Source organism: Calonectris borealis, chromosome 24 (genome assembly GCF_964195595.1).
Source record: "Calonectris borealis chromosome 24, bCalBor7.hap1.2, whole genome shotgun sequence".
In the NCBI taxonomy this organism is placed as follows: Eukaryota; Metazoa; Chordata; class Aves; order Procellariiformes; family Procellariidae; genus Calonectris; species Calonectris borealis.
The window spans coordinates 4,392,948-4,417,236 of NC_134335.1; the positions used below are offsets into that span (position 1 = coordinate 4,392,948).

General features: G+C 39.5%; 1 protein-coding gene across 1 annotated transcript; it reads left to right on the top strand.

Annotated features, from left to right (window-relative positions):
• Window positions 1-184: 184 nt before the first annotated feature.
• JHY (junctional cadherin complex regulator) lies at window positions 185-20,772 on the top strand. Its single transcript, XM_075172968.1, has 10 exons — window positions 185-289; window positions 706-842; window positions 1,370-1,796; window positions 4,763-5,258; window positions 9,248-9,358; window positions 11,956-12,578; window positions 13,384-13,669; window positions 15,604-15,684; window positions 16,955-17,080; window positions 20,200-20,772. Exons 3-10 carry the CDS (start codon window positions 1,402-1,404, stop codon window positions 20,401-20,403), a joined length of 2,322 nt encoding a protein of 773 aa, XP_075029069.1. The 5' UTR covers window positions 185-289; window positions 706-842; window positions 1,370-1,401; the 3' UTR covers window positions 20,404-20,772.
• Window positions 20,773-24,289: the final 3,517 nt, after the last annotated feature.

The following is a 24,289-nucleotide window of genomic DNA, read 5'->3' on the forward strand; positions in this document are numbered from 1 at the left end:
CTCACCAGAAGTAAGAAAAATGCTGAAAACTGGTTCTGAATCGGAATTAAATAAAAGCCGGTACGGCGACTGCCGGGAATAATCCCATTTTTAAGCCCCGCAGCCCCTCGCCCAGCCCGGCCGCTACCACGCTCCCCGCGGGGGGGGACGCGCTCCCCCCGCCGCCCTCGCGCTTGGTAGGTGCGGCGCGGCGTCCGCCAGCGCAGCCATGGCGACGGCGCGCCGCGAGCGCCGGGCGGCGGGTCGGGGCTGGGGTCGAGGCCTTGGGGCAGAGCGGAGACCTGTGAGGGTGAGGGGTTGGAGTGAGGGGCCTTGGGGTGGAGGGATTTGGGGGCGAGACGAGGCCTCGGGGGGGCACGCACGGCTGGGCTGGCTTTTCTCGGGGGGGTGAAGGGCTGCCTGCAGGCCGGGGGAGAGGCTGCTGGGACAGGGGTTTCAGGGGAGGCCTCACCTCCCTCGCTGGACGCGCTGCGGAGGCTGCTCACGGAGAGGCGGTTTCCAGCGAAAACTTCCTTGCCGGTGCCAGGCTTTCCTCTCTGGGCTGCAGGGTGTGAGCCACCTCCCATCAGCGATCGGCGACGGGAGCAGTGGATACAGGTGTCTGCCCGGGTGTAAAAGGCCGCCCGGAGGGTAAACTCGCATGTGACAAGCAGTGCTAGCCCTGAAAAATTAGAAATTACATTTTGCATTTCCGTATCTTAACAGTTGTAAGTGAAGTGTACTGAAGTGAAACTCGCTGTGTCCCTTTAAAATGATTGTTCACACTGTATGGACTGTAACTGACTAGTGCACGTTTCTTCACAAAACACTGCCTTCTTCCTTCCTCCCAGACACTTTATCTTGTAAGTATCTGGTGGTGCAAATGCCTTACGAACATTTAAATGCAACCAAATGAAAAGAAATTTTCTGTTTTAAGAAGTGTCCCTGTTCTTTTCACTGTGTTCTTTTCTGTCACACACACTTTCTTGCTGATAACTTACTCGTCAAGATGATAAAAAGTTGAATAAAGAGAACATACAAAATTTTTTTACCTCTCAGAAGTTAACATAAAATTTTGTTGCTTTGTCATAGCTTCATTTTCTTTTTCATAAACTGTTTATACATGATTAGCTTTGTTACCACTAATATTTCAGTTTATGGTGGATTTCATAGTAATAAGTCACACATTTGCTGTATAGGGACTTTGATCTTAACTGCTTAAAGGAAAATCAATGTAACAGATGAGAGTAAAGAATCGTTTTAACTATAGAAGATCAAATTCAGAGCCCAAGCCAATGATACTACCCACAATTCCAGCTTTTAACAAATATAATCATTATCGTAGAGTGAAAAACCTGTTTATGTTTGGTCTCATGTTTTCCAAATACAGGGCTGGTATATACCATCAGTGCAAAACACGGAATGAATTCTTCAGATACAAAGTGTATTTCAGTTTCTTTTCCACACGCTTGCAAAATGAGTAAAAAAGATTTTCCCCAAAGCATACTCGTGCAACCAGATTTCCACCTTGCGAATTGGAAAAGGCCATCTATAAGCCAAAGGGGCTCTCCCTCAAGTCTGCATGACTCCCAAGAGTCTGATTCTGAAAGCCTTGTTCAGGAGAGACGATATCAGTTAGAACTCCAGCAGCGGATTCGTGAAAATGAAGAGCTGGTAGGACTGTATTCTGATGAGTTGGAGAGTGACAGCTTAGAAGAAGAAAGCTTGGAGGAGATGAGTTTAAAAGAACAAGAAGGAGCTGAGTATGACACAAATCAATATACAAATGGAATACAAAAGAATGATGGTAATGGAAGGTAAGGCATAAGATTTTAGTAGATGAGTAGAATAGTTCTGACCCTTTAAAACCTTATGCTCCTCAGAATATACGTTACATATTCAAGACCAATTTATATTGCCAAAGTGCTATTAAGAGCATCTACGGACTTAGTTACACACGAAGATGTACTGTTTCGTCTTACCCATATTCATAATTATTATGCCTCAACTGTTTATTGGCTAAAACACCAGTGTAGGAGAGTAAGATGGAAAAGAAAACATCCCTCACAGACCCGTATAGGCTCCCCACGTACTGGCTCTAGACACTGCATACAGAGGCGAATGCTACATGCCTATTTAGGTGCCTCTAAAACAGGCAGACAAAGGTAGGCAGTGGTGAACAGATATATGCTAACCCCTACTCTTAAAACATTACTGGGTAAGCTAATGGGGGAGTGTTTAACTACATTTTCTTCTGGTAAAGGCCTATTATATGTAGATCCCCTCTTATCTGTCTACTTGATCCAGAACTGCAGTCAGTGGAAGGAGTCCAATGACTGTAATGGGCTATGGACCAGGCACTATAATATTTAGCAGTACGTGCTGGCTACCATCTCAAATAGGCAACTGCTGCCATGTAACTGTCAGACCTTCAGGTGGTGCAGCAGCTCTGAGATCATGGGCTAGAGGGTTTCTGGAGCTGGGCTGTGGAAAAGGACCAGAGAGAAAACAAGGACCAGTACCAACACATCCTCTTTTCGTTCCTTACAGAAAGACCTGTGCTGAGCAAACCAGGCCACTTCCTGTAAGAAAACTTACAGGCAAAAATTGGTGGGTTGAATAAATGCAGTTTTGTCCTTATAGCTGTATAAATCTAAAATTAAAATTTTCAGGGTTACTGTCACCTTTAAACATTCTTTAGAAAGTGTTTACTTGGTACATAAAATAAAATTTAATTTGCTGTCATATGCATAAAGGGTTTAACACTGTATAAATTGGGAATAATTCTCAAGTTTAAAGGGATTAAATTAAACCTGAAGTAATAATAATGTGCAGTTTCAATTTAATTGTCTACTTAAAATAAAATGGCAAACAAATGAAGGCTAAATGATTAATAGCATGCTTTTATTCACCTCCTCAACAGGCAAAATGGTCAGTTATTGAATATTTTATTGTGAGTGCAAATAATGTTAATTGTACTAGAAACATGCTCTAATTTTTAGTAATTTTTTTGACTGAATACTATGCTGAATGTGATGCTCTTCATTAAATGGAAATTTGATTTTATTTTGTTTGAACTTAGCCTAGTAAGTACTCAAATATAGTCCATTAACCGGAGCAAATATCACAGCATATACATATGAAACCCCCTCTCTACATCCATTACTAACCTCGGAATTTGAAGAGGAAATGCTGCATCTGTTGTCTACATACAACACTCTTCTTGATGAGTACAGAGTCCATCTAACCTTTATATCAAGTTGGGGGGAGAAATAAAAGGTGCACTTTTTGTCTGCAGATGATTAGAGATGAAGGAGCTCTTCACACTCATTTTGTTCCCATGCGGTGACCTGGCCTGCATAATACAATTGAGCTGCTGTGCACACATTTCAGCACAATAGAACTCTTTAGCATTATACTCTGTTATTTGAATCAGTTCAATTATATCATGTATTTCTGTACTCATTTCAAAATATAGTCACCTATTTCTGTTTACCTGTGGCGTATGACAACTAGGAATAATGTTTTCACCAATGTAAATCTTCTAATCTCTAGTATACAGGACACCACGGCACCGATGCTTACCTGAAATGAAAAGCATTGCTAGAGAAACAGATTATTTTATTATTAGGAGCCACTTGAAATATAGGCATAGGCATGTAGCTAATTTAGAAAGGATGAACAAAAGATTTATGGAAATGTTAATATAATTAACCATGCCACAGTTTGGAGAATCCAGCAGATCAGTATATTTCTTTTAATAGGGGCTGAAGAGTCAACCAGGTTTCAGTGCCTATAAATGTCACTCTGAAAGGCTCAGCATTTGTCAGTGTCCAAGAAACCAGGACTATACTGCACTGTTAAGAAAAAACAGCGTTAAAAGCTTTTTTCCCCCGTGCTCCTTATTCCTGCCACTGCCCGCACATCTCCTGGAAGCCAATTTTTATGTATTTGGCTCCTGCAGTTGGTTTTCGTCCTGTTGGATGAGACCATAAATCATAAACAGAATCAATTGTGGTTAAGGCAGACCATCAATGGTTTAAGGCAGACCATCTTTGTTTGCTTTATGACAAATGTAGTTCAGAGCAACAATTTGGACACCTGTTAAAAAAAAAAAAGCCAAACCCACAAACCTTTCTGATTTATATTTTTCTACTCTTATCTCAATTACAGCCTGTTTTTAATGAGAAGTTACTTTAAGTCTTTTATAGAGAGTTTTTTATTGAAACATCATGATGTTTCATAGGAATGAGAAGAGAGAATAAAAATACAGAGCTGTAGGCTATTCTTGCTCAGACAGGCAGTTCTACTGACATTTGAGAGAGGGATTTTACTAGGAATATCACTTTTCTTTCACACAGCAGAATCTTTGAAGAATGAGCAACACATACTGTCTTTTGTAGGCTACATCATTTTAGAGGAAACAACAGCAGCAGTATCTTACAATAATTTCATCTTTTAGTTGATTCTACTAGTGCTTATGATTTCTATGCTAAATTTAGGATAAAGACTGTATTTCTACTGTGATCTGAATGCTAGGCCAATCTATCATTCACTGATAATGAAAATTAAAAATTAAGAGGAGGTCCTGCCTAAATTTTCTACTAAAAAACTGTTTGATAAAACTGTTCTGATCCCAATCCACAAATGGCCATACTGTATGCACTGAAATAATTCAGTTGACCATATTTGCAGGACATCTGTTGGCTCAAATTGCACATTGAAATAATATAGAATTTATACAATTTATACATAAATAATGTTGTGTTTCTTTTTTAAATAGGAAACAACAGTCTGTGGACAAATATTTCAGCCTAAGATACAATCCTGATTGGAAGAACACAAAAGAGGTAGCAGAATTTTCTGAGGCAGAAAAGGCATGTCAAGTTGCTGGAGGAAGCAGCGTGGACGTTTCACAAGATTCATTTTACCTCCATTCCAATGGCTCCCCAGAAGAAAAGAATCAACAGGAGACAAAGTCACAAATTTCATTCTCAGAGTTTGGTACAGAATTTCTAAGCTTTCATGAGCCAAATGCTGTGGTCAGCAATGAACCTTTTAGGCTACATACCAAAAGGAAGGAATCTGCTGATGGCTGTCGTTTCAAAGATAGTCCCAGTACATATGGCAGTGCTTTTTCTCTTCAGATTCAAGATCGACCACAAAGAGCAAAGAAAGACTTTGTGGAAAAAAATAAACGGACTTTAGGATTACGTTCAGAAAAGACAAATTCCTATCTTCAATTACACAATAAAAAGCAAGAAGTTCTTCAAGAGCAGGTGGGTAACTTTTACACGTTTTCTAATTGGTATAAACTGAGGACTGTCTAGTGTTAAAATGGAATAGCTGCATGATCAGGTTTGCAGAGGAGGTAAGTAGATTTACAATCTATCCTGCAACTGATAATTTATGATTTCCAATGAGAATCTTGTTCACCCTTTATGGAATAATTGACCAGTCCTCAGTTACTCACAATCCCAGTGATTGCCTTATTACAAACCTAGTTAAGCTGTGTATATTCTTGGCCATGAAGCATGTCTGCATGGTCACAGAGGTGATCTCTCACTAGTTTTTAATCTTGATGCTAAAGAAATGCTGTCTTCCTTCCTATGGGATCTACATTGCACCTTATTAGTGGTTCTTTTTTTGCTGCGTCTGATTTTTCTCTGCTTGGCCAACATGAATTTGGTAATGATTATCTCTGCTAATAGCATATTCTCTGTTTTGCTCAATGCAGCAAATGCAAATTGCTTCTAATAGCAGAACACTCACAATTTTTTAGCTGCAGTAGGAAACCTTGATGTCGCCATTTGTCTTAAAAAGCTGTGTTAGTGTTTTTCCACCTGCATTGATCATAACAAAAAAAATATGTGAAGTTACAATTGAGTTTCAGAACCAGAAAACATACTGTGGTCACAGTGCTTTCAAAGGCCATGCATGCTCTTGCTTATCACTGTCATTTAGGGCCACACATGTAGGATTATCCAAGAAATATGTGTCAGATTTGGGTGGTTAGACAACCCTTTCTCCCTACTTGCTTTCTCAGCCAGGCAAACCCTCTATTTGAAATCAGTCAGCAGATACTAGTCATGTACAGTACTTGGATTTGAGGTGCCTAGCTTTCTTATGATTGACTGCAAAATGTCAGACAACTTGTATTAAGGATTAAGTGGAAATGTAATTACAGTTCCTAATGAACGATTACACATGAGTTCGTTGCTTTTACTTGCTACTGATTATGCATAATGGGAAGGTAGGAGTCACTGAATCACTCCACGAGTTGTAGCACAGAAAATTCTTAACTTGCAAAACTACAGAGACTTTCTGCTTCAAGTGACACGTTTTCTAAGGCTAATGAACAGTTGACACGACACTAGAGGGCATCCGCTGACTACATTGCAATGAGTGTGACGGTGGACAAGCTTTTTTCTCGCAGAGCTATTAAGAGCACTTAGTTTTTTTCAGTTATAATTTGCTTGATGGTAAAAATAATTAGTGTAGATTGATGCTAATTAAAGCTGTGTTGATATGATTATGTTTACTATTTGGGGAATTCTGAAAATGTTTCATATGTAAGTATTGGAGCCAGGGATCAGGACTTCGTTGTGTAGACACTATTCAAAGATATGTAATAGAAAAAAAAAATCTGTTAAAACCAGGGCTATGTTCTAAGATTACCTTGCTGAAGTAGCCATGGGGTCAGCAGAGCTGTGACACAGCAGGAGCCAGGCAGCATGTGAGTAGAAAGGTGTGGTTTTTGCCTGAACAAGTTGATACAGCCGCAGCAGCATCACCACCTACTGTCAGCTAGCTTTGTATTTGCAGCGGATAGGCATAGGAAGAAGTACTTGCCTCTCTTGTTCTTAATCGAGACATCCATTGCTCCATCTAGTTGGAGAGGGTGAAAGAAGGCCTGACGGAAGCATCTTGTTGACCAGAGCTGGCCCATGAGCCAATTTTGGTCACCTCACCTGGAAAACTGTATCAAAAGTGCAAAAACACCAAGTATGTGAAGAAGCAAACAAGCCACATGTCTTCTGCTGCGGCGATCAAACATGTTCTGAATACTGTTTTTTCCTAAACTGGATTATTTTGAGCTTTGCAGGATGTTGAAGCTGTTTTTATTGATACAATCACTGTTGGCTGTCAGGTACTGTGGTAGTGAAATAGTGTTTATATTGAAGTAAGTACTTTGCGTACAGCTTTTTTCAACTGCCATAACAATAGGTAAAATATTTGCAGCCTCATTCTTGCAAGATTTACAGCTGTTATCTCTGTGCATACAGACAGCAGGCTGTACGTACCAAAACATACCATAAATGTGTGTTGATCTGTATATTTACTAATTTATATAGCATTTTATAAAGCATCAAGTTCTTTGCAGTGTTGCCTGATTCTTTAAGAACCTGATGATATGAGAGAGAGAGAGAGAGAGAGAGAGAGAGAGAGAGAGAGAGAGAGAGAGAGAGAGAAGTAGTGGCCCAATCTAGCTCAGCTGTACTCAATATGAGTTGCTTTCCTACCTACAAGCCCCTTACTTCAAAGCAAGGAACATAATGTACAATTTTTTAATGGCTCTAGACCAAGGCACTCAGACTCTCTGTGCACTGCGCCTTACCTCAGTGTAAACACCTAATCAAGATTGCCTGCGCTTCAACAATAGCAGCCAAATGCAATTCGAGAACCACAAGCCTTTGAAGTCCTCACTGCAAAGGCCGGTTTTCTAGTCTGGGATAATGACATGCCATGATTGCTGTCTTTGTTGTATCTTTTCAGTAGAGAAGCAATTATGGGCCTCAATTTAACAGAATAGGCATTACACAGCTTATGATGCTCAAAATGCAATTTCATTTGATCATTTTCTCAATTTGATTGGTATTAATAGAATAGTTCACAAAAAATGCTGGCAGAGGTTGTGTCCTGTTCCTCTTTCAAAGAGATAATGTAGAAGTATGCTTTACCTGCCCAGTAAACTATCAATACAGGGAGTCAGTTGGTTCCACCAAAAACATCTTCCTGACTGCAAAGCTGTATCTATTCACAGTTCAGGAAACCTGTGTGGTAACTTTTAATTTGTGAACTTTTCTAGTCACAACTAATAGAATCTGCGTCGCCATTTGGAGCAATGAGATCACCTGAAAACTCAGCAATAGACCCTACCTACCTTTTCCTAGTTGTCCTAATCTCTCACCCCCAAAAGATGAGAAGCTCAGCTCCCCAGAAGGATTTAACATTTCCTTCACGCTGATTTCAGTTAATGAAATTTTGATTTTCAGTTAATAATTCTCTTGGTCACAAATATCTCCTCAGTGCAAGTTCTCCTGTGTCAGCCAGTGTCACTCTGCAGTGGTGCATAGGTACTTCTACCACACGCATGAGTCCAGCACTTAGTTAGCTGTAGTCTCTTTACAGTGAGACTGCCTAACAGCACACTTAATTGAGGTCACACCTGCTATAGTACTTAGCAGGATAGTTTGGGACAACACAAGTATAAATGAAAAATAAAAAAGCATTGTTTTTTGTGAAGTTGTATAGATTGGAAAAAAAAGTTTGATGCTTTCAAGAAAAAATTTCATTATTGCCATATTTATGAGGATATCTCTTGGCTTTGAAATCTGTAGTGCCAGCAGCCACCCTCAAAAAATTGCTCAAATTTGATTTCCAGCCATCGTGCTACCACGACTGTGGCCACATGAAGATGATGTTCTTGTTTGTGGGCTTGCTATTTTGCACAAGCTGTTTGATATTGTTGCCAGCCTATGTGTATTAGATGTTTTATTTCTGCAGCTGCTCCTTGCACTTTTCTACCAACATTACCATGTTTTGTCATCTTTCTCTGCATGACTCTGTTGTTCAAGACTTTGCTATGGTGTGTGTCATCCATCAATATCTTGGTACACTGGCTGATTGCTTGGACGATGATGATTGTCTAGTTGCTTTTCTGTTATTAGGTACATCCACTGGCTCTTATAGAGACATTTGAGAGTTATAAGTAGGTTTCTGTGCTGCATACTTTCTGCAATTTTCTTTTCCTCTCTTCTTAAAAGTAGAAGGAATACTCCCTACTACCACACCACTGTTAATTGTTTTTTTTCCTTCCTTTTTCATTTTCTCTTTTTAGCCATTCAGTTTCTTGTTATCTATTATATAACGCCTAACTTTAGCATTGTAGCTTTAATAGGAGGCAAATTATTTCTCATTCTTTCCCCAAGACTTTTAAATCCTTTCATCTAGTTGGGCTGTGGCCATAAATATTTTTGGTTTTTAGGTTACAGATCCTAAAACTGTCGATGAGGAACCAGTTCAGAGTGTCCTACCATTCCAGACTGTGAAAATGGAGCCTGAAGACAAATGGTACCTGAAAGCACAGCAGCTCAAGGTTCCTTTTTGATAGAACATGATAATTGAAATATATATAAAAGCATTGAAGTTTGAATATTTAAAGCTGTAATCTCCTTACTTTTAAAGTACCAATTACTGACAATAAATCCTTAGATATACACTAGTAGATAATCACCAAAATTTAATGCATATGCTGCTTTATATACTAAATGATTTTAAATCAAAATAGATCCCAAATCCCAAGAAATGCTGAGCTCAAAGAATCTTATCTATTAAGGACATTATTTGATTGATAATAATGTAAAAGCGCAAACTAGTACATGGTCATGTTTGATGGTTCATGAGGATTCTGAGCTAGAACTTAACTACTGTTGCATTACTTGTTTCCTAAAATCCCTGTGAACATCAAGGGTTTACCATAAAACAGAAAATGTTACAAGTAGAAAAAGTTACACTGACCTCCTCTGTACACATAAGTCTATAGATCTTTTTTATGCTGACCTTTCGAACCAATGCAATGGGATAGTCTTCGGAGCAATAAAAGAGACCAGGTTATCATCACTGATGAAAAACCAAGAACTTCAGAACCAGAACTTCAAGCCAACTGGAATTATTACTGGCAAACCTAGTTACTCTCTTTGTATTACAACTATTTGAAGCAATTCAGGCAGACACTTTAAATTCCCCGCTGTTCACTTAAGACTGGAAGGTGCACTTCTGTAAAGGACAAACAAGATTTTATGGTGCTGTTCATTGTGAGAGATGTGCTTTATATATGGAATTTCAGCATGAAGGAGGTATTTTACAGGGCTGCTCATTCTGTTTAAATGGGAAAACATTGGACTGGTCCCAGTTTGGCAGCAGTTCACGCTTTCCACCAGTGGCACGGTATGCCAGAATATTAATCGTTACAGCAGAGGTCGAGCTAACAAATCATCATCTTGGCACCAGGAGTCAGGATCCCCCAGTGCTAAAGCTTTCGCCAAAACATTCTGCTCTATATGTGGATTTAATACCTACCATTAAGTAGTTATTGTGAGTGCATATGCTATGTAGTGACTGCAAGTGTTGCTAACAAAAGAACCCTGGAGAGACAGGAGGATGAAATGGAGGATTTTAGCACTGACAAAGATTAAATGGACTGAGAATGGATCTGTATATTCCTTAGAAGGAAAGCCATGTCTTTCCTCAAAATGGGCAACACCTGATGCTGTAATTGGAAAGTGATAAATCTTAAATAAACTCCAGATTTTAGAGTATGTCAGTTTAGCTCAAGACAGTAGTCCTGGTGTGCTTAGATTCTTGAATTGTTTCTTATCATTTGGGTAATGTTTTGCAGGATACAGGGCAGGGAGGAGTGCTTGGTTTAGAAATGAAATAATTTAAATCATTGACATCAGTCTGTTTCTACTGTGGACCAGTCTAATAGTGTGTATATAGCCATCTTTTCCTGAAATTTAGTACAGTTTACTTTCATTAGAGGATAAAAACCAAGAACTGATTTGATTTTTGAAACATTTTCCCCAGATGCTTGACAGTGAGCTACCACTTGTCTACAGGATTAGAAACAAGTAGTCCTGTGCATTTAAGGGCACCTATTTTTGCACCTCATTCAGATAAAACTCCCTTATTCCATATTTACCACAGCATAATTTCTTAGATGTGCTCTGCATCTGTAAGGAACCGTTTTTATAGTGTTCTGCTTCAGAATTTGTCTCAGGCCACTAAGCAAAGTTTTGATGCAGTATTACGCATTGTCTGTGCAGCACCTGAATAGCATCTGTGCTTCTGTTCTTGACTAGGGGTTTCTACATATTTTAATTTTGGATTAAGTCTAGCCAGGCCGTCACCTGGTCTAGCCACAAGCGTAATTTACTGAGTCAGGGTTAGATACAAGCAGCACGGAGTGATTTTGGTGGGTCTAATCAAACCTGTGCAAACTGGCCTAACTGATTATCAGTACGTTAAAGAACTGTTATCATAGTCGTGAAGGATTAATACCATACCTAGGTCTCTTTAAGGGCCCTTCTATAAGGACATGTTTTGTTAATTCAAAAACCCCAAACCCAAAGCTTTACAAATGCCACAAAGACAGACTGTTCTCCATACCTAGTCTTCAGGACACAGATGCTTTTCCTTTTACACTTCACTCTCTGCTAAGAGCTTACTTTTAAAACTGATTTCCATCGCGATACTCATTCAGCTATATAAAACATTGTTATAACCTTTTTCTAGTTGTGAGTGTACATTACACAGGGATAGCTGGCTCCACACACCTCTGATTTTTAAAGGGACAGATGATTATACACTCCAGCCTGTTCAGGCCTGTTCAAGGCACCACATCAACACATGTTCAAAGTTCAGTACATGTTCAGAACTCAGCTTCATTGTAACCTGCACAGCTATTTAAGGACTGGATAAAATAGGAATGTTGTCCTGATTTAGAATTCTAGAACAGGATGTAATCTAGTCAAAACATCAGTTAATCAGTTAGTTTGTAGAATTCTAAGAAATAGCTACATGAAAGGCATTGTGACAGGCAAACTTACCCATACACTTGTATCTTGTTGATTTTAATGAACATATAAAATAGCAACTACTGAAATTCACCCCACTTTTAATAACTTGTTTTAGGATCACCAAAATAAGTCCTCCCAGAGAAATAAAATAAAATCCAACCAGAATCTCAAAGGGAGAGCTTTCCCAAGGAGTGATAGCCAACAACCACCAGGAAGACCAGCAGAACCAAAGTCTTGGCACCACAGGCACCACCGAATATCAGAATTTCAGACTGCTCCCATGCAGGCAGTGGAGCAAGACAACAGCAGCGCACTGCAGAAATGGCTGTATCCAAGTCCTTCTGTTGGCCCTGACACTAATACAGCAGAAAATTCAGATACTTGCTTAAATAATTTCCCAAATTCAAGACATTTTGTTAATCAGGATTTTACCACATCTACCTATGCTTTTCATTCAACATTACATAAATTTAACGCAGCAGAGGTTATATCTCCAGCATATACCAGCAAGGAGAACAAGAAATACCAGCACGAGTCTCCAAATGGACTTCCACATGACCAGCAACATTTATACAACCATGCCACTGTGCAGCTTTTTGCAAGAGATAACAGTACCAATGGTCAAGCACAGCCAAATCAGAGGAATATTTCATCTACTTTTAATGCCAATTTTCAAGAATTGGTGAAGGATCAAGTGTTACTTCAGGATTGCAAAAGACACATTTGTGCGGATAAAAGGTATCAGAACTATGCTATCAGTAGTTTATGGTAAGGATATTAAGTGATGAAACAGTATTATCATAACACTATGATGCCCAGAAAAAATAGAAATGGACAAGAAAATGTTTTAAGCTCCAAAGCACAAATTTATTTTGCTACAAACCTGCCACTATAGATTACTGCTAACTTAAGATTCATTATATCTATTGATTTCTAAATATGTTATTGGAAAAGGACAGTTTTGTACTCCAGGTTTTCTTGCATATAGAATTTTCCACAATTAAAAGTTTCCTTCTGAAAGGCTAGAAGGTCAAGTTTAAGAAATACATAGGAAAGAGCACTGTGCATAAACTAAGTCTACTGCTAGCTGCATAGAGTTATATCAAAACTTGCCTTGCAGGGTGAATATCCAGAGTCATTCCAGTGCCAATTCTGGCTCGCTACACATGGGGAAGAGCATGAAAATCCTTAGTTTTGTAGAATTTCACCTGCCTTGATAAAACTGAAGGTTTTATTTCACATAGACAATTAATGCTTTCAGTACTCAGCAGGCCCAATCCAAAGCCATTTAAAGGCAGTTTTCATTGGCTTAAGCTAGCTTTGCATCAGGCTGAAAGTTTCCCCATCTATAATTTTTCCATTTATTTTAAACAGTTTCCGTACACTTGGGTGCAAAGTCAGTCATTGTGAAATACCCGTCTTTCCATCTTCATGTTCCCAGTATATTCTGTGAGCAAGGATCATTCCGTGTACAGATTGCTTGTTGAGCTATCTGCTATATACAAATGAAGATTCTTATTTTCCCCCCTCTTTCTTTTTTGAGGCCTTCTCAATCTGCTGTTCACAGTTCATCAACAGCCCCTTGTACAACCTCCCAATTTACACAAACGATGGAGCGACATCACCAAGAAATCACTCAGTTGACAGAAGCTCACTTAGCTGACAGGCACTTTTTCAGCCTACTTCCACCTATAATCCCACAGGTAGAAAGTGGTTCAGAGGTAGATCCAGAGAGCGGTGAAGGAAATCAAGTGAAAATAAGCCGAAGCAACTCAGAAGGATATCTCATGCAAATGGAAAAGCAAAAACAGCCTAAAGTCAGCAAGAAGGTAAGCAAATAGATGTGGATTGCATGGTTTTACATTTCTATTTCCCCCTCTGATTAATGTTTTTTTCCTTAATAATCCAAAGATCTTCACCAAAAAAAAAAAAAGGAATGGGGACTGAGAAATATTTCATTGTTACAGAGAGCACACTGACACACACTGACTTGCCCAGGGCATTAAAACCCAAGGAACAAAGGTGGAAACAGACACTAAAATTGTTTTAGTCTAAAGAGCAAGGCTGTTCACCACTACTACCTCTCCTTGTGTCACTTTCAGTCTTGATTAGTTCTAAGAACACACAGAGTAGTGTTTGTCCTTTAAGTTATCCAGTGATAAAATGATTTAGAATAAAGCTGTTTGTATAAAGCAGCAGGTAGCCAGGACTCAGATCTGAGCAAACCATTATCCTGGTCATGCTCATTTTCTATCCAATTCAAATCTCTTGGTTTCCAAGGGAATCAAACTGAAGAACAACAAACTTAGAGGATTTGTAAAGCTAACGGCATAAACGTTATTACAGGTCTCCTGATGATCCCATTTTGGTCCTTATAAAAACTGGGTTCTTTTTGTCTTTTCTGTGTGTCCAGTTTCATACTGTAACCAGTTAACACAGATGCAGTGGAACAGCATAGAGATATCCCTGTGTGTCCATGACAAATTAAATGTTTAAGAAGTTAGCTCCAAGTCTCAGGGCAGACAAACTAAGCTGGAATAATTACTCATCTGTTTCATCTAGGAGGCAGTTTGTATATTGCTGCTTGAATGCCTCTAAGAAGAATTAGCTGGATTATGATAGTAACTGAAGGGCAGATTTCCTTCCCTTTCTGTTCCCCTGAGTTCAAACCATTATTTCTGTCCTGTATTTTCAGTGGCTTTCTCATGCTTCATATGTGAAGAATGCCACAGAGAATAAGACTGTTTACGTCTCACAGAAAAATCCAGCTTTTCCTAATAAACAAATGCAGTCATACTCATCACATCAAGTGAGAAAACCCTGATTTTGTTGTAGGCAGCTAAATGATTAACTCTTCACAGTACCTTAAATTAAAAGTTAGGTGTAAGTATATCACAAAAGAATAGGGATGCAAAGATAGAACACAAAGAAACATCAAATAGAAAATTCAGTGCATAGAATTAGTTTCTCTGCGGTTGAGTTTAATTTGAACATGTCCTTTGAAGAAATGCACATTTTATTTGCATATAGAAATTTCTTGGTGTTTCTGCATTACTCTGTGACTGAAATTACTACAGAGCTGATCATAATGAGTTTCCACTGACAAGTTTTTAAAAGGTAGTCCACTTCTAAAAATTAATCTAGTGTTCTTGAAAGAGATTAAAAAGATTCTGGAAGTATTGGGGTCTTTGTAGTAATGTCATGAAGTATTGAAATGGCATCACCCATCACTCATCTTCTGTCTTCCCTATGCACTTGTAAAGCTTTTGCTGTGCTGCAAGGCATGTATTTTTCAACTGTCTGTGAACAATTTTCCATTGCAGTTTTGAGAACAAAGAAAGGTTACTATTACTAGTCACATTTGCCTAATTTTTTTACCACCAAAATCAGGTACTTTTATCTGCTTCTCTTATAACAGTTTCTTTGGAGTTTCATTCTAGTAACAGTCAAATGGGTCACTTTAAGCTGTTTAAAAATAAAGCTCACAAAAGATCATTTTTGACTGAGAAAGTATTGCTTTGTGATTTGGATGATTGGCAATTACCCACCTAGATTCAAAGGAAATACAGTGTAATTTGATTTGTGCAATTAACTCAATCTTTTTGGTCGCTTACAATCCTTAAAATGAGACATGCCAGAGGTAAGACTGAGACCGCAAGTTGAGTCCCGCTCTTATCTTGGCTGTCCGCTACAAGACTTGCTTTAATTATGCTCTCTGTGAAATCATATAAAGGAAAATCTGTCACTGCTGTTTGTTTTTCAGCCATGTAGCTCAAAAGCCTACATAAATCTGAATGTGAAGCTTGGAGGCCTTGGACCTGACTATGAAGCAATCAAAGAGAAAGTAAGTGGTCCCTATTACATGATCTACTTTTCAGTTGTGCAAAGTGAACTTAGGCAGGCGAGAACGGCAACAAAATCACTGCTGAGAAGCAACTTATGTTTGTCTGGTACTTTATGTCCTTGACTCTAGGTCTAGCTTGAGATCCTAAGGGGAGATTCAAATAGAAGGAAAGATAACTATTGTGGATAATTTTAACCCTCTGATTTTGAAGTTCCAGAAACAGGGAGTAGTTCACAGAATTCAACAGGGCTAATTGCACATCAGTAAATTACACACTCGTGACTGAGTTGCATTGTCATTCCCAGTGTAGAAAGTTTGCCTAACCTTCAAAGTGGAAGTAAAAGTAGTAGTTGTGTAAACACAAGAAGAAAATAGCTGGATGCACGTTACCCTGTTGAAATGGAGACAGATTGTTCAGAACAAGTATCTGAACAATTGGTATCATTTGACTTGTTCTCTGCTGATAATGAGGGTCTGGTAGCAGCTGTATATCTAGGGTGCTGCAAACTCCATCCTGCATGCTTTGAGCCCTATTAATCTGACAACAGGTGCTTTATATGGCATTCTTTATAGAAACATTGTAGGACAGCAGGAAGGAAAAATGATAAAATGATCATCCTTTTGAAGTCATTGAGAAGCCCCTGTATTTTCTTCCTCCTTGCTATAAATGAAACAGATTAGAGATCTGAAATTGGAACGGACAGGGTGGTGCATAGCCCAGGACTCTGTACGTTTTTAATACCATCATAACACATAACCTGGCATGTCACTGGGGTATCATTGCTTTGAAAGGAAATAATTGACACTGGCTGATAACAGGGGTAAGGTAAAGTGCTGATTTTGAGCATAATGAATTGCTGGAAACCTAAAGACACAGAATATCAGTTAAGTAAATGAAACATGTCATTCAGGGCCTTAAAAGTAAGTACAGAGGTTTTAAAAGTCATTGCAAAAGCTGACAGAAATTAGCACAGCCATTTTAGAACCGAACAGATATTTTGAAATATTCAGAATAAAGATGCATCTGTCACATTTCTGTTGAGCTCTATCCTCGATACGGTCCAAGAAAAAGCTCTTAAAAATGAAGAGTGACTAAAAAAGCTGTGCCATTTATCAGGATTTCCTGTTGTGTTCTGCTGAGGAATGATCAATAGCATAGCCAGGTTAAACAGCAACAGAGGTGTAAATGGAAGACTCCGGTGGAAAAAGTGTTTCATTGATGGATCTACTGAGACATTTAATTAACCATACACTTTTTTCCTTCTGTCAGAAAGAGAAGGTAAAGCAACAAAAGGAATATGCAAAGCAAATAAAGGAACGCAATATGAAAAGCATTGCTTCGGTTCAGAGGTTACCTACAAAACCCCAGGACGTATCTTCAGTGTCAAGACAGAAGGTAAGAACAGAGTCCCTTTAAAATGCATGCAGGAAGAGATTCCGGACTTTGCACAAAGAAAACGAAAAGCAAAAATTTAACTCACGGTAGGCTAAAATTGTTTCTCCATTTTGATTTTCCTTTTAACAACTCTAAGGACTTCTACTGTCATGGGATCCTGGCAAGTGCTCATCCATGCATCTATTCTGTTATGGCTGTAGATGTATGCCAAGAGTTGCTGATTTCTTTTCTAACAGCAGTCCTCAGTCCATGCACCTGCCTTGCTCTTCATGAGAGTGTACCAAGTGGAAACGGAGCAGTACTCCATCCAAGCTACCAGCACTCAACTTGGCTTAAACAGCCAGTGATGTTTTCCTGGGGAAAGGGTGGGAATAAAGGAGAGTGGGACCCCCCTAGGAACATTACCCACTGCAGCACATGCTCTGCTTCACATCAGCGGTAGAGGCCACACTACTGCAGAGTGCACTCTTCTAATGGACCACAGATATCCTCTTGCTAGTCTATTATCCACCTGCCTGTCAGTCTCACTCTCAAACTCTTTTCACTTCAGTTGCATAGCTACAGTAATTGGTCTTATTTTTCAAGCCTATGCAACATCACTTTAGCCTTCACTGGCCTTCAAAAATAGCCCAAATGAACAGCGACTGACAACATGACAGTGGCATACATAAACAAACAAAGGGAGCACCTTTTCCCTATTGCAGGAGGTAATAAAGCTCTGGAAATAGCATATACTTTATCCAGTCAGTTCTGCAGGAGCTCACCTGCCTGGTGCTGAAAGCACGCTACCAGGTATTTCTTCAAGGTGATGAAAGAGAACTGCATGCTTCAGGAAAAAAGTTTTGGAGTTTAGTATCACTTGAATTCCTCAGTTACTTGCATTTATTTCCAAACCTCACATAAACAACAAAGAGATGAAACTGCATTCTTTGGATGTCAAAAGGGCTTTGGATTCCTTCAGAAGGCTTCCCAGACACTTTCACCAAGAACGTGAGATAATACAACTTCCACTTGAGACATAACAGGTGTTTCCAAATACATGCGACTGAAACACAGGCACCAAAAAATGTCCCAGGTTAAACCATGGCTCCCTCAGTTTCAGGATTTCTGTAATACTGTTTCCATTCCCTCTGCAAGACAGCCTTCCAGGTTCCATACATCATTCTGTACTATCTGACACTCTTACAGGTATCTGCTTTGCAGTCCTCTTTCAGCATGGCCCTGCTCAGCTTCAGTGAGACATGTCAGACCTAGAACAACAGCTTGAGTACTCCCGTTTTTCTTTTCAATTTTGATAGTGTCGAGGTTTAACCCCAGCCAGCAACTAAGCACCACGCAGCCGCTCGCTCACTCCCCCCCGGTGGGAATGGGGAGAGAATTGGAAGAGTAAAAGTGAGAAAATTTGTGGGTTGAGATAAAGACAGTTTAATAAGTAAAGCAAAAGCCGTGCACACAAGCAAAGCAAAACAAGGAATTCATTCCCTACTTCCCATTGGCAGGCAGGTGTTCAGCCATCTCCAGGAAAGCACGGCTCCATCACGCGTAACGGTTACTTGGGAAGACAAAATGCCATCACTCCGAACATTCCCCCCTTTCTTCTTCTTCCCCCAGCTTTTATATTCTGAGCATGACGTCATATGGTATGGAATATCCCTTTGGTCAGCTGGAGTCAGCTGTCCCAGCCGTGTCCCCTCCCAGCTTCATATAGAATCATAGAATAGTTTGGGTTGGAAGGGGCCTTTAAAGGTCATCTAGTCCAACCCCCCTGCAGTGAGCAGGGACATCTTCAGCTAGATCAGGTTGCTCAGAGCCCGTTCAACCTGACCTTGAACCTTCTTGTGCACCCCCAGCCTACTCGCTGGTGGGGTGGGGTGAGAAGCAGAAAAGGCCTTGACTCTGTGTAAGCACTGCTCAGCAGTAACTAAAACATCCCTGTGTTATCAACACTGTTTCCAGCACAAATCCAAAACAGCCCCATACTAGCTACTATGAAGAAAATTAACTCTATCCCAGCCAAAACCACCATAGAGAGTTAAGCCTATCATGCAGTAGAACCTAAGTCCCGTGAAACAGAACTTACATACTTCTTGTTTGCACAATTTAGTCTTTGCCTACGTCTCACATTCACACATGCAAGTTTACCTACATATTGCTACAGAAATACATTCTTGGAAAAGTGTGCGATAAAAGGAAACACTCGGCCAGTGTGGGAAGCACAGTTCTTCAAGATACGCTGTCCCTGTCAGTATTCCATTACTTCCCTCCTTTCCCTTTGCTTCACGGTATATTTGTTCAGCATATACGCAATCGGAGTGTCTGAAGTAGAAAAGAATTGGAATGGTGGTTTATTTCACGCTGCTGTTCATATTCTCAGTATAGTATGTGTGGGTCCTGCGCAGACTGGGTGTTACTGGTAAAGAAATTTCCAGTCACAGTAGAATATGCATGGTTATAACAGAACTCTGGGAACTCTGTGAGAGGCAATTATTTGTTTTACTCTGAAACAGTTATCTGTTAAGGATTCACATGTCTAATACCATCCTCACATGTTCAGAAATCTTTTCTTGTTCAGAACTGTGTTAGCTTTGAAATTAACCAGAAAGGAATTTGGCAAGGGATTACATTAAATCAGGTTCCAGGTTAAAACAATTACCTAGACTTCATTTCAAAACTTGTTTTAACATTTTAGGCCTTTCAGTGCATCAGTTCCTTAGAATTTGTCATAGGAGCACTCAGTTTCTATCCTTGTCATATTAACCTGCAGAACTCCCTGCTATAAGATAGGACTGAGGACCAGAACTTAATGAGACTGGGAAACACCCCTCCATGTTTATAAACTTAATAGACTCATGTTGCTTTTTCTTTTTTAAATAAAAAACACTGCTTCAGTATTTAAGGTGGCCTCCAGTGGTGTCAGAAAGCAAATCTCCTTGAGGTTTTTGCCCATTGCAGAGGTTTCTTGCAGTTGCCACTGAAGCATCTAGTATTGAACTCTGTCAGAAACAAGATCAAGAATTAGGAGAACTATTAATTTGACTCAACATAGAAACACCTACATTTTCTTGGAAATATTGGTCAGGTTTTCTCTTAATCAGTTACCCCAATTTTCATGTTTTTAGGCGCTGGAATATGCTAAGAAGATTCCTAGACCAAAGACTTTCACAGCAAGACAATCAGATGAAGAGGTGAAAGAGGAAAGAGTTCTGCCACAGACTTTAAATGGAGACAGTTTACCTCAAATTGCATCCTTGGAAACTTTGCAAAATAGACACGAGAAGGAGAAGCAAGTTGTAGCTGCTTTCAGAACCCTTCATATCTTCTAAGTATTTTGAAATTATTAGGGATATCTTCAAGGCAAAAAAAGTCTGAACTATTTAATTATGAGCTATGACCATCACATATTGATTTACCATTCCATAGAAATATAAAGTGGCTTAAGTTTAATCATTGTTACATTTTAGAATCAGTTCTACTATACTTAATTTTAAAAAATGTAAACAGTTGCATATGTAGCATTTTAAATATGGTCATCTCTGTTGTTATTTTTCTTTGAAATCAACTGATATAGCAGTTGCAGCTTTCAGACTAATCAGCTGTTAGCCTGTCACAGCTGGATCATTTTTAGACATGTCAAATATATGGGCATATCTACAAAACATTAAAAATAAACATCAGTTTCATTTGATGATCTTAATACCAGCAATGTTTCTCTTTCTGAAGTGCAGAGGAGACTTTGGCAGACTGTCCAGCAATAAAGCTAAAAATAATCCATTGCTGGTAAGAAAGACAACAAAAATGTGCAGCAAACATAGCAGTTGGTAATGATACAATACTAATTATTGAAATGTTACTCTGTTATCTGTTAGTGAATAGTTGTCACATCAAGACCAAAATTTTGAAGCTTCATCTGGAACAAGAAAATTCAAAACAAGTACTGGCTGATCATGCATACAATCTGTCATTAGCGAGAAGCAGTTGGAAAATACATTGAGTAAGTACGGATAATTGAGAGCTACATGTTTGGGAGGAAACAGCTTTTAACAGATTAAATCTATAAAAGTAACAACAAACAGATGGGTTTCTTACAATGGTTCTGTTTCTTTAACTTAGTAAATTATGAATTAAGTCGATGTATGAAATGTGATTAGAACACACAGCAAGGGAATTTTGAAGAAAACAAATCTCTTAGAAAATAGGCTAGTTAAAAGGAAAAAAACACCAACAACCTTGTGATTATATGTAATTGCTTTATCCAATTTATTAGGTCCCCTTTTGTATAGGAGGAGAGAGAGAATTAGTCTTTGGGCAAAAAAAAGGGTTTGAGTCTCCTTGAAGGAGGCTAACAATGGAAAGGTAAGGTGGGGAATAAAAGAGAGGATATCTTTGAAATGGCTTTCTCTTTTTCTAGATGCACCTTTTGTTAAAGGTAAAGATAGAAATGTGCAAGACTTAACACTTTTCTGGGTTAATACTTCATTGGCTGGTTGTCTCACAGGAAAGATAATTTTCCAGTAGGTGTACAGTGAAGTCAAGGCATTGGAGGTATGACATATATTGCTGAAAAAGTCCTATACCTTTCATTTTGTAGAGTCCTGGGTGAGTTTGACCTAGATCCTACAGTCCTCTGGATGCCTCAGTCCTCCTGAAAATGGGTTAGTTGCTGAAAAACACCCTGCAGGATCTCCAGTCAGGCTCCCAACCTAACATGGGAAAAACTGATCACCACATCTCTCCATTAAGGAAAAAGGATATGTTCCCTTCTTTAAAGCCCTCCTAACCCACCTGAGAGATAGGAAGCTCTCCATCCTGTCGGTTGCTTCCCACCACACGTGCTGAATTAGATTGTTAGACTTCACAGGCAGAAGTTTGTGACGTACATAATCCTTGGGGGACACTTGGTGGAAGAAGTGTCTTGCAGTGTGGGGAATGTGGGTCAGGTTGCAAGGGAAATGTTTTGCATATCAAAGTGCAGCAGTGGACATCTTCAAATGTCCACTGCAACTGCTGGAACAGGACCTTCCTCTGCCTCAGCCTCCTTTCTCCTCGCCTTTGGGAACTGAATTTGCCCCCTCTTTGTAGAATGTGCGTGCCTGTGGTATGACCCATCAAGCTAGGCTGGGTAAATGTTTCCATGCTCTGCCAGTTGCTGCTTTTCTACTTTTATTTTTAAACGAATGGTAACACTTCGAAGCATTTCTGATTAGGGAACCTCAACTTGTTGTTTCTGCTTAAAAGTGATAATCCCCCCTTAATACAAACCTCAAGTACCTATTTTAATGAAACCTTCAGATGAATATCAAAGAGCTATTTACTCGTATCTAATATTTTAATTAGATTATATTCTCAATTTAACCCATTAAACCCCCTTTGATGATCTCCATGTTTAGTGCTTAGCCCCAGATGCTGGAGGTAATGAATATTGGACCTTTGATTTAATGAGAACTTCTGCCTTTCCAGCCTGACTCCCTTTGTATCCCCCTTTTTTATTTTCTGAGCTATAGAATTCAGTTAATTGAAGAAGTCTCTTACCACCACACATTAAGGAACCTAAATTAGCATCCCTTTTCTGATTAGAAAATGCAAGCAGACATTTTCTCTTTGATCTGAGGACTGAGTTGAAGTAGGCAACAGCCCCCTGAAAATGAGCTGATGGCCTTATTATTTGGCTGACATGCAGATGCGTCCATGTGGTGCAAAATGCTTAATGTCTTAATTGATCACCTTCCTCCCTATCTGTAATCCTACTACCTTTTAGAGCTCCCTTAAATTAGGGTGATCTTTCTGGGTGGGTGGTGTGTTTCGTTTGTTTTTTTTTTAATAAAACAATGAACTTTTAGGAAACATTTAAATACTAAACCCATGCTAAACTAGAAGCCATGTATACTTACATGATGCTGCATCTGGGGGGTGGGTCAGGGATAGATTTTTTTTTTAAAACCACTGATCATGATCATCTCGCAAACCATTTGGAAAGGACTGTGTGTTGTTTTTTTTTTTTTCCTCCCAGAAAAAGACATTATTTGCAGCATATGTGGAAAGAAAATCTTTTGATCTACCTCAATACTAATGCAAATTTTTCCTGCACCTAACAGATATGGTGGCACAAAAAGGGACCATACAAGTAAATGATGAGCATCCATCTGCTTAAAAGCAAAGGCCAAAACTTAATGTCTTTCAAATTAGGAAGGCAAGGAATTTAAATAAGAAACAGGCCTTGAATTTTGCATTAAGTATTCAGGGAGAGAGTGAGCTGGAATGGAACCTGCCTGCCATAGTCCCATGGCTCCAGCACAGCTATCACAGAGCGCAGCGTTACTCACCGTGAGCACAGGCTGCCTTCACCGGGGCAGAAATGTATTTGTGTACACCACCCAATAGAACTTCTCAACATTTCCTTGGCGGGCCCTTTCTAGTGCCACCATTTCTTAGTAATTTAGATTCAGGAAGTGTAGAAGCTGAGACCACCTTCAGTGGTCAAAGACCCGGGGTCAGTTCTACTTAGGAACCATGCTGCTGCAGTAACATCACCGTCACGTTTCTTCCGAAGGTAACTGAAGTCGGCTTCCCACACCATCTCACAAAAGGTATGAACAGCTGGCTCATAGGCTGCTGACTCTGCCAAAGACATACTGTTTTATCAGTTAAAAACATTAAATAAGGCAGAGCCTAAAAGCCATGTTCCATCATTACATCTCTAAAGACAAACTGTCAAAGATGAGGATTGTAAACCAGGTGAGATTATGTTTAACTCCTGCAGTCATTGAATACTTCAAATAGGCATGAACAAGCTATAATGTCCAAACAGCCCACAAGCCAAGCATTTGATCATTATCATCTCCCATTAGGGATCAATTCTACAGTAAATTATAATAGCACAAAGAATATGCCTTTTTATTTTGCATGTTGCCCAAACCTAAGTGCTCTCTGGATGAGAATAAGCAGGCATGTGAAGAAAGGACCTGTGTGGTATGAGAAAGAGCTCTAGATGCACAAAATCACAGGGATGGGTAAAAGCAGTGAATCTCCACTGGTGACAGCTGGCAAGGGTGAGTTAAAGCAGCCTCCTCACAGAAGAGCCTGCTTTGAACAGAAGTGATACTGAGCCAAAAACCTGGATAGAGCAGATGCTAAAGAAGCATCCAGCAGCTCAGCAAGAGCTTTGCATAATCGTGAGTGCAGGGCGGGCAGCTGCAGGTAATACCACAGGGC

What these genes read in the sequence shown, in the direction of transcription:
- JHY (XM_075172968.1), top strand. Translation starts at nt 1,402, where the DNA reads ATGAATTCTTCAGATACAAAGTGTATTTCAGTTTCTTTTCCACACGCT. An exon ending in TGAAAGCACAGCAGCTCAAG is followed by an intron (nt 9,359 to 11,955) that starts GTTCCTTTTTGA and finishes AACTTGTTTTAG; the next exon opens with GATCACCAAAATAAGTCCTC. An exon ending in CTTCAGTGTCAAGACAGAAG is followed by an intron (nt 17,081 to 20,199) that starts GTAAGAACAGAG and finishes TCATGTTTTTAG; the next exon opens with GCGCTGGAATATGCTAAGAA.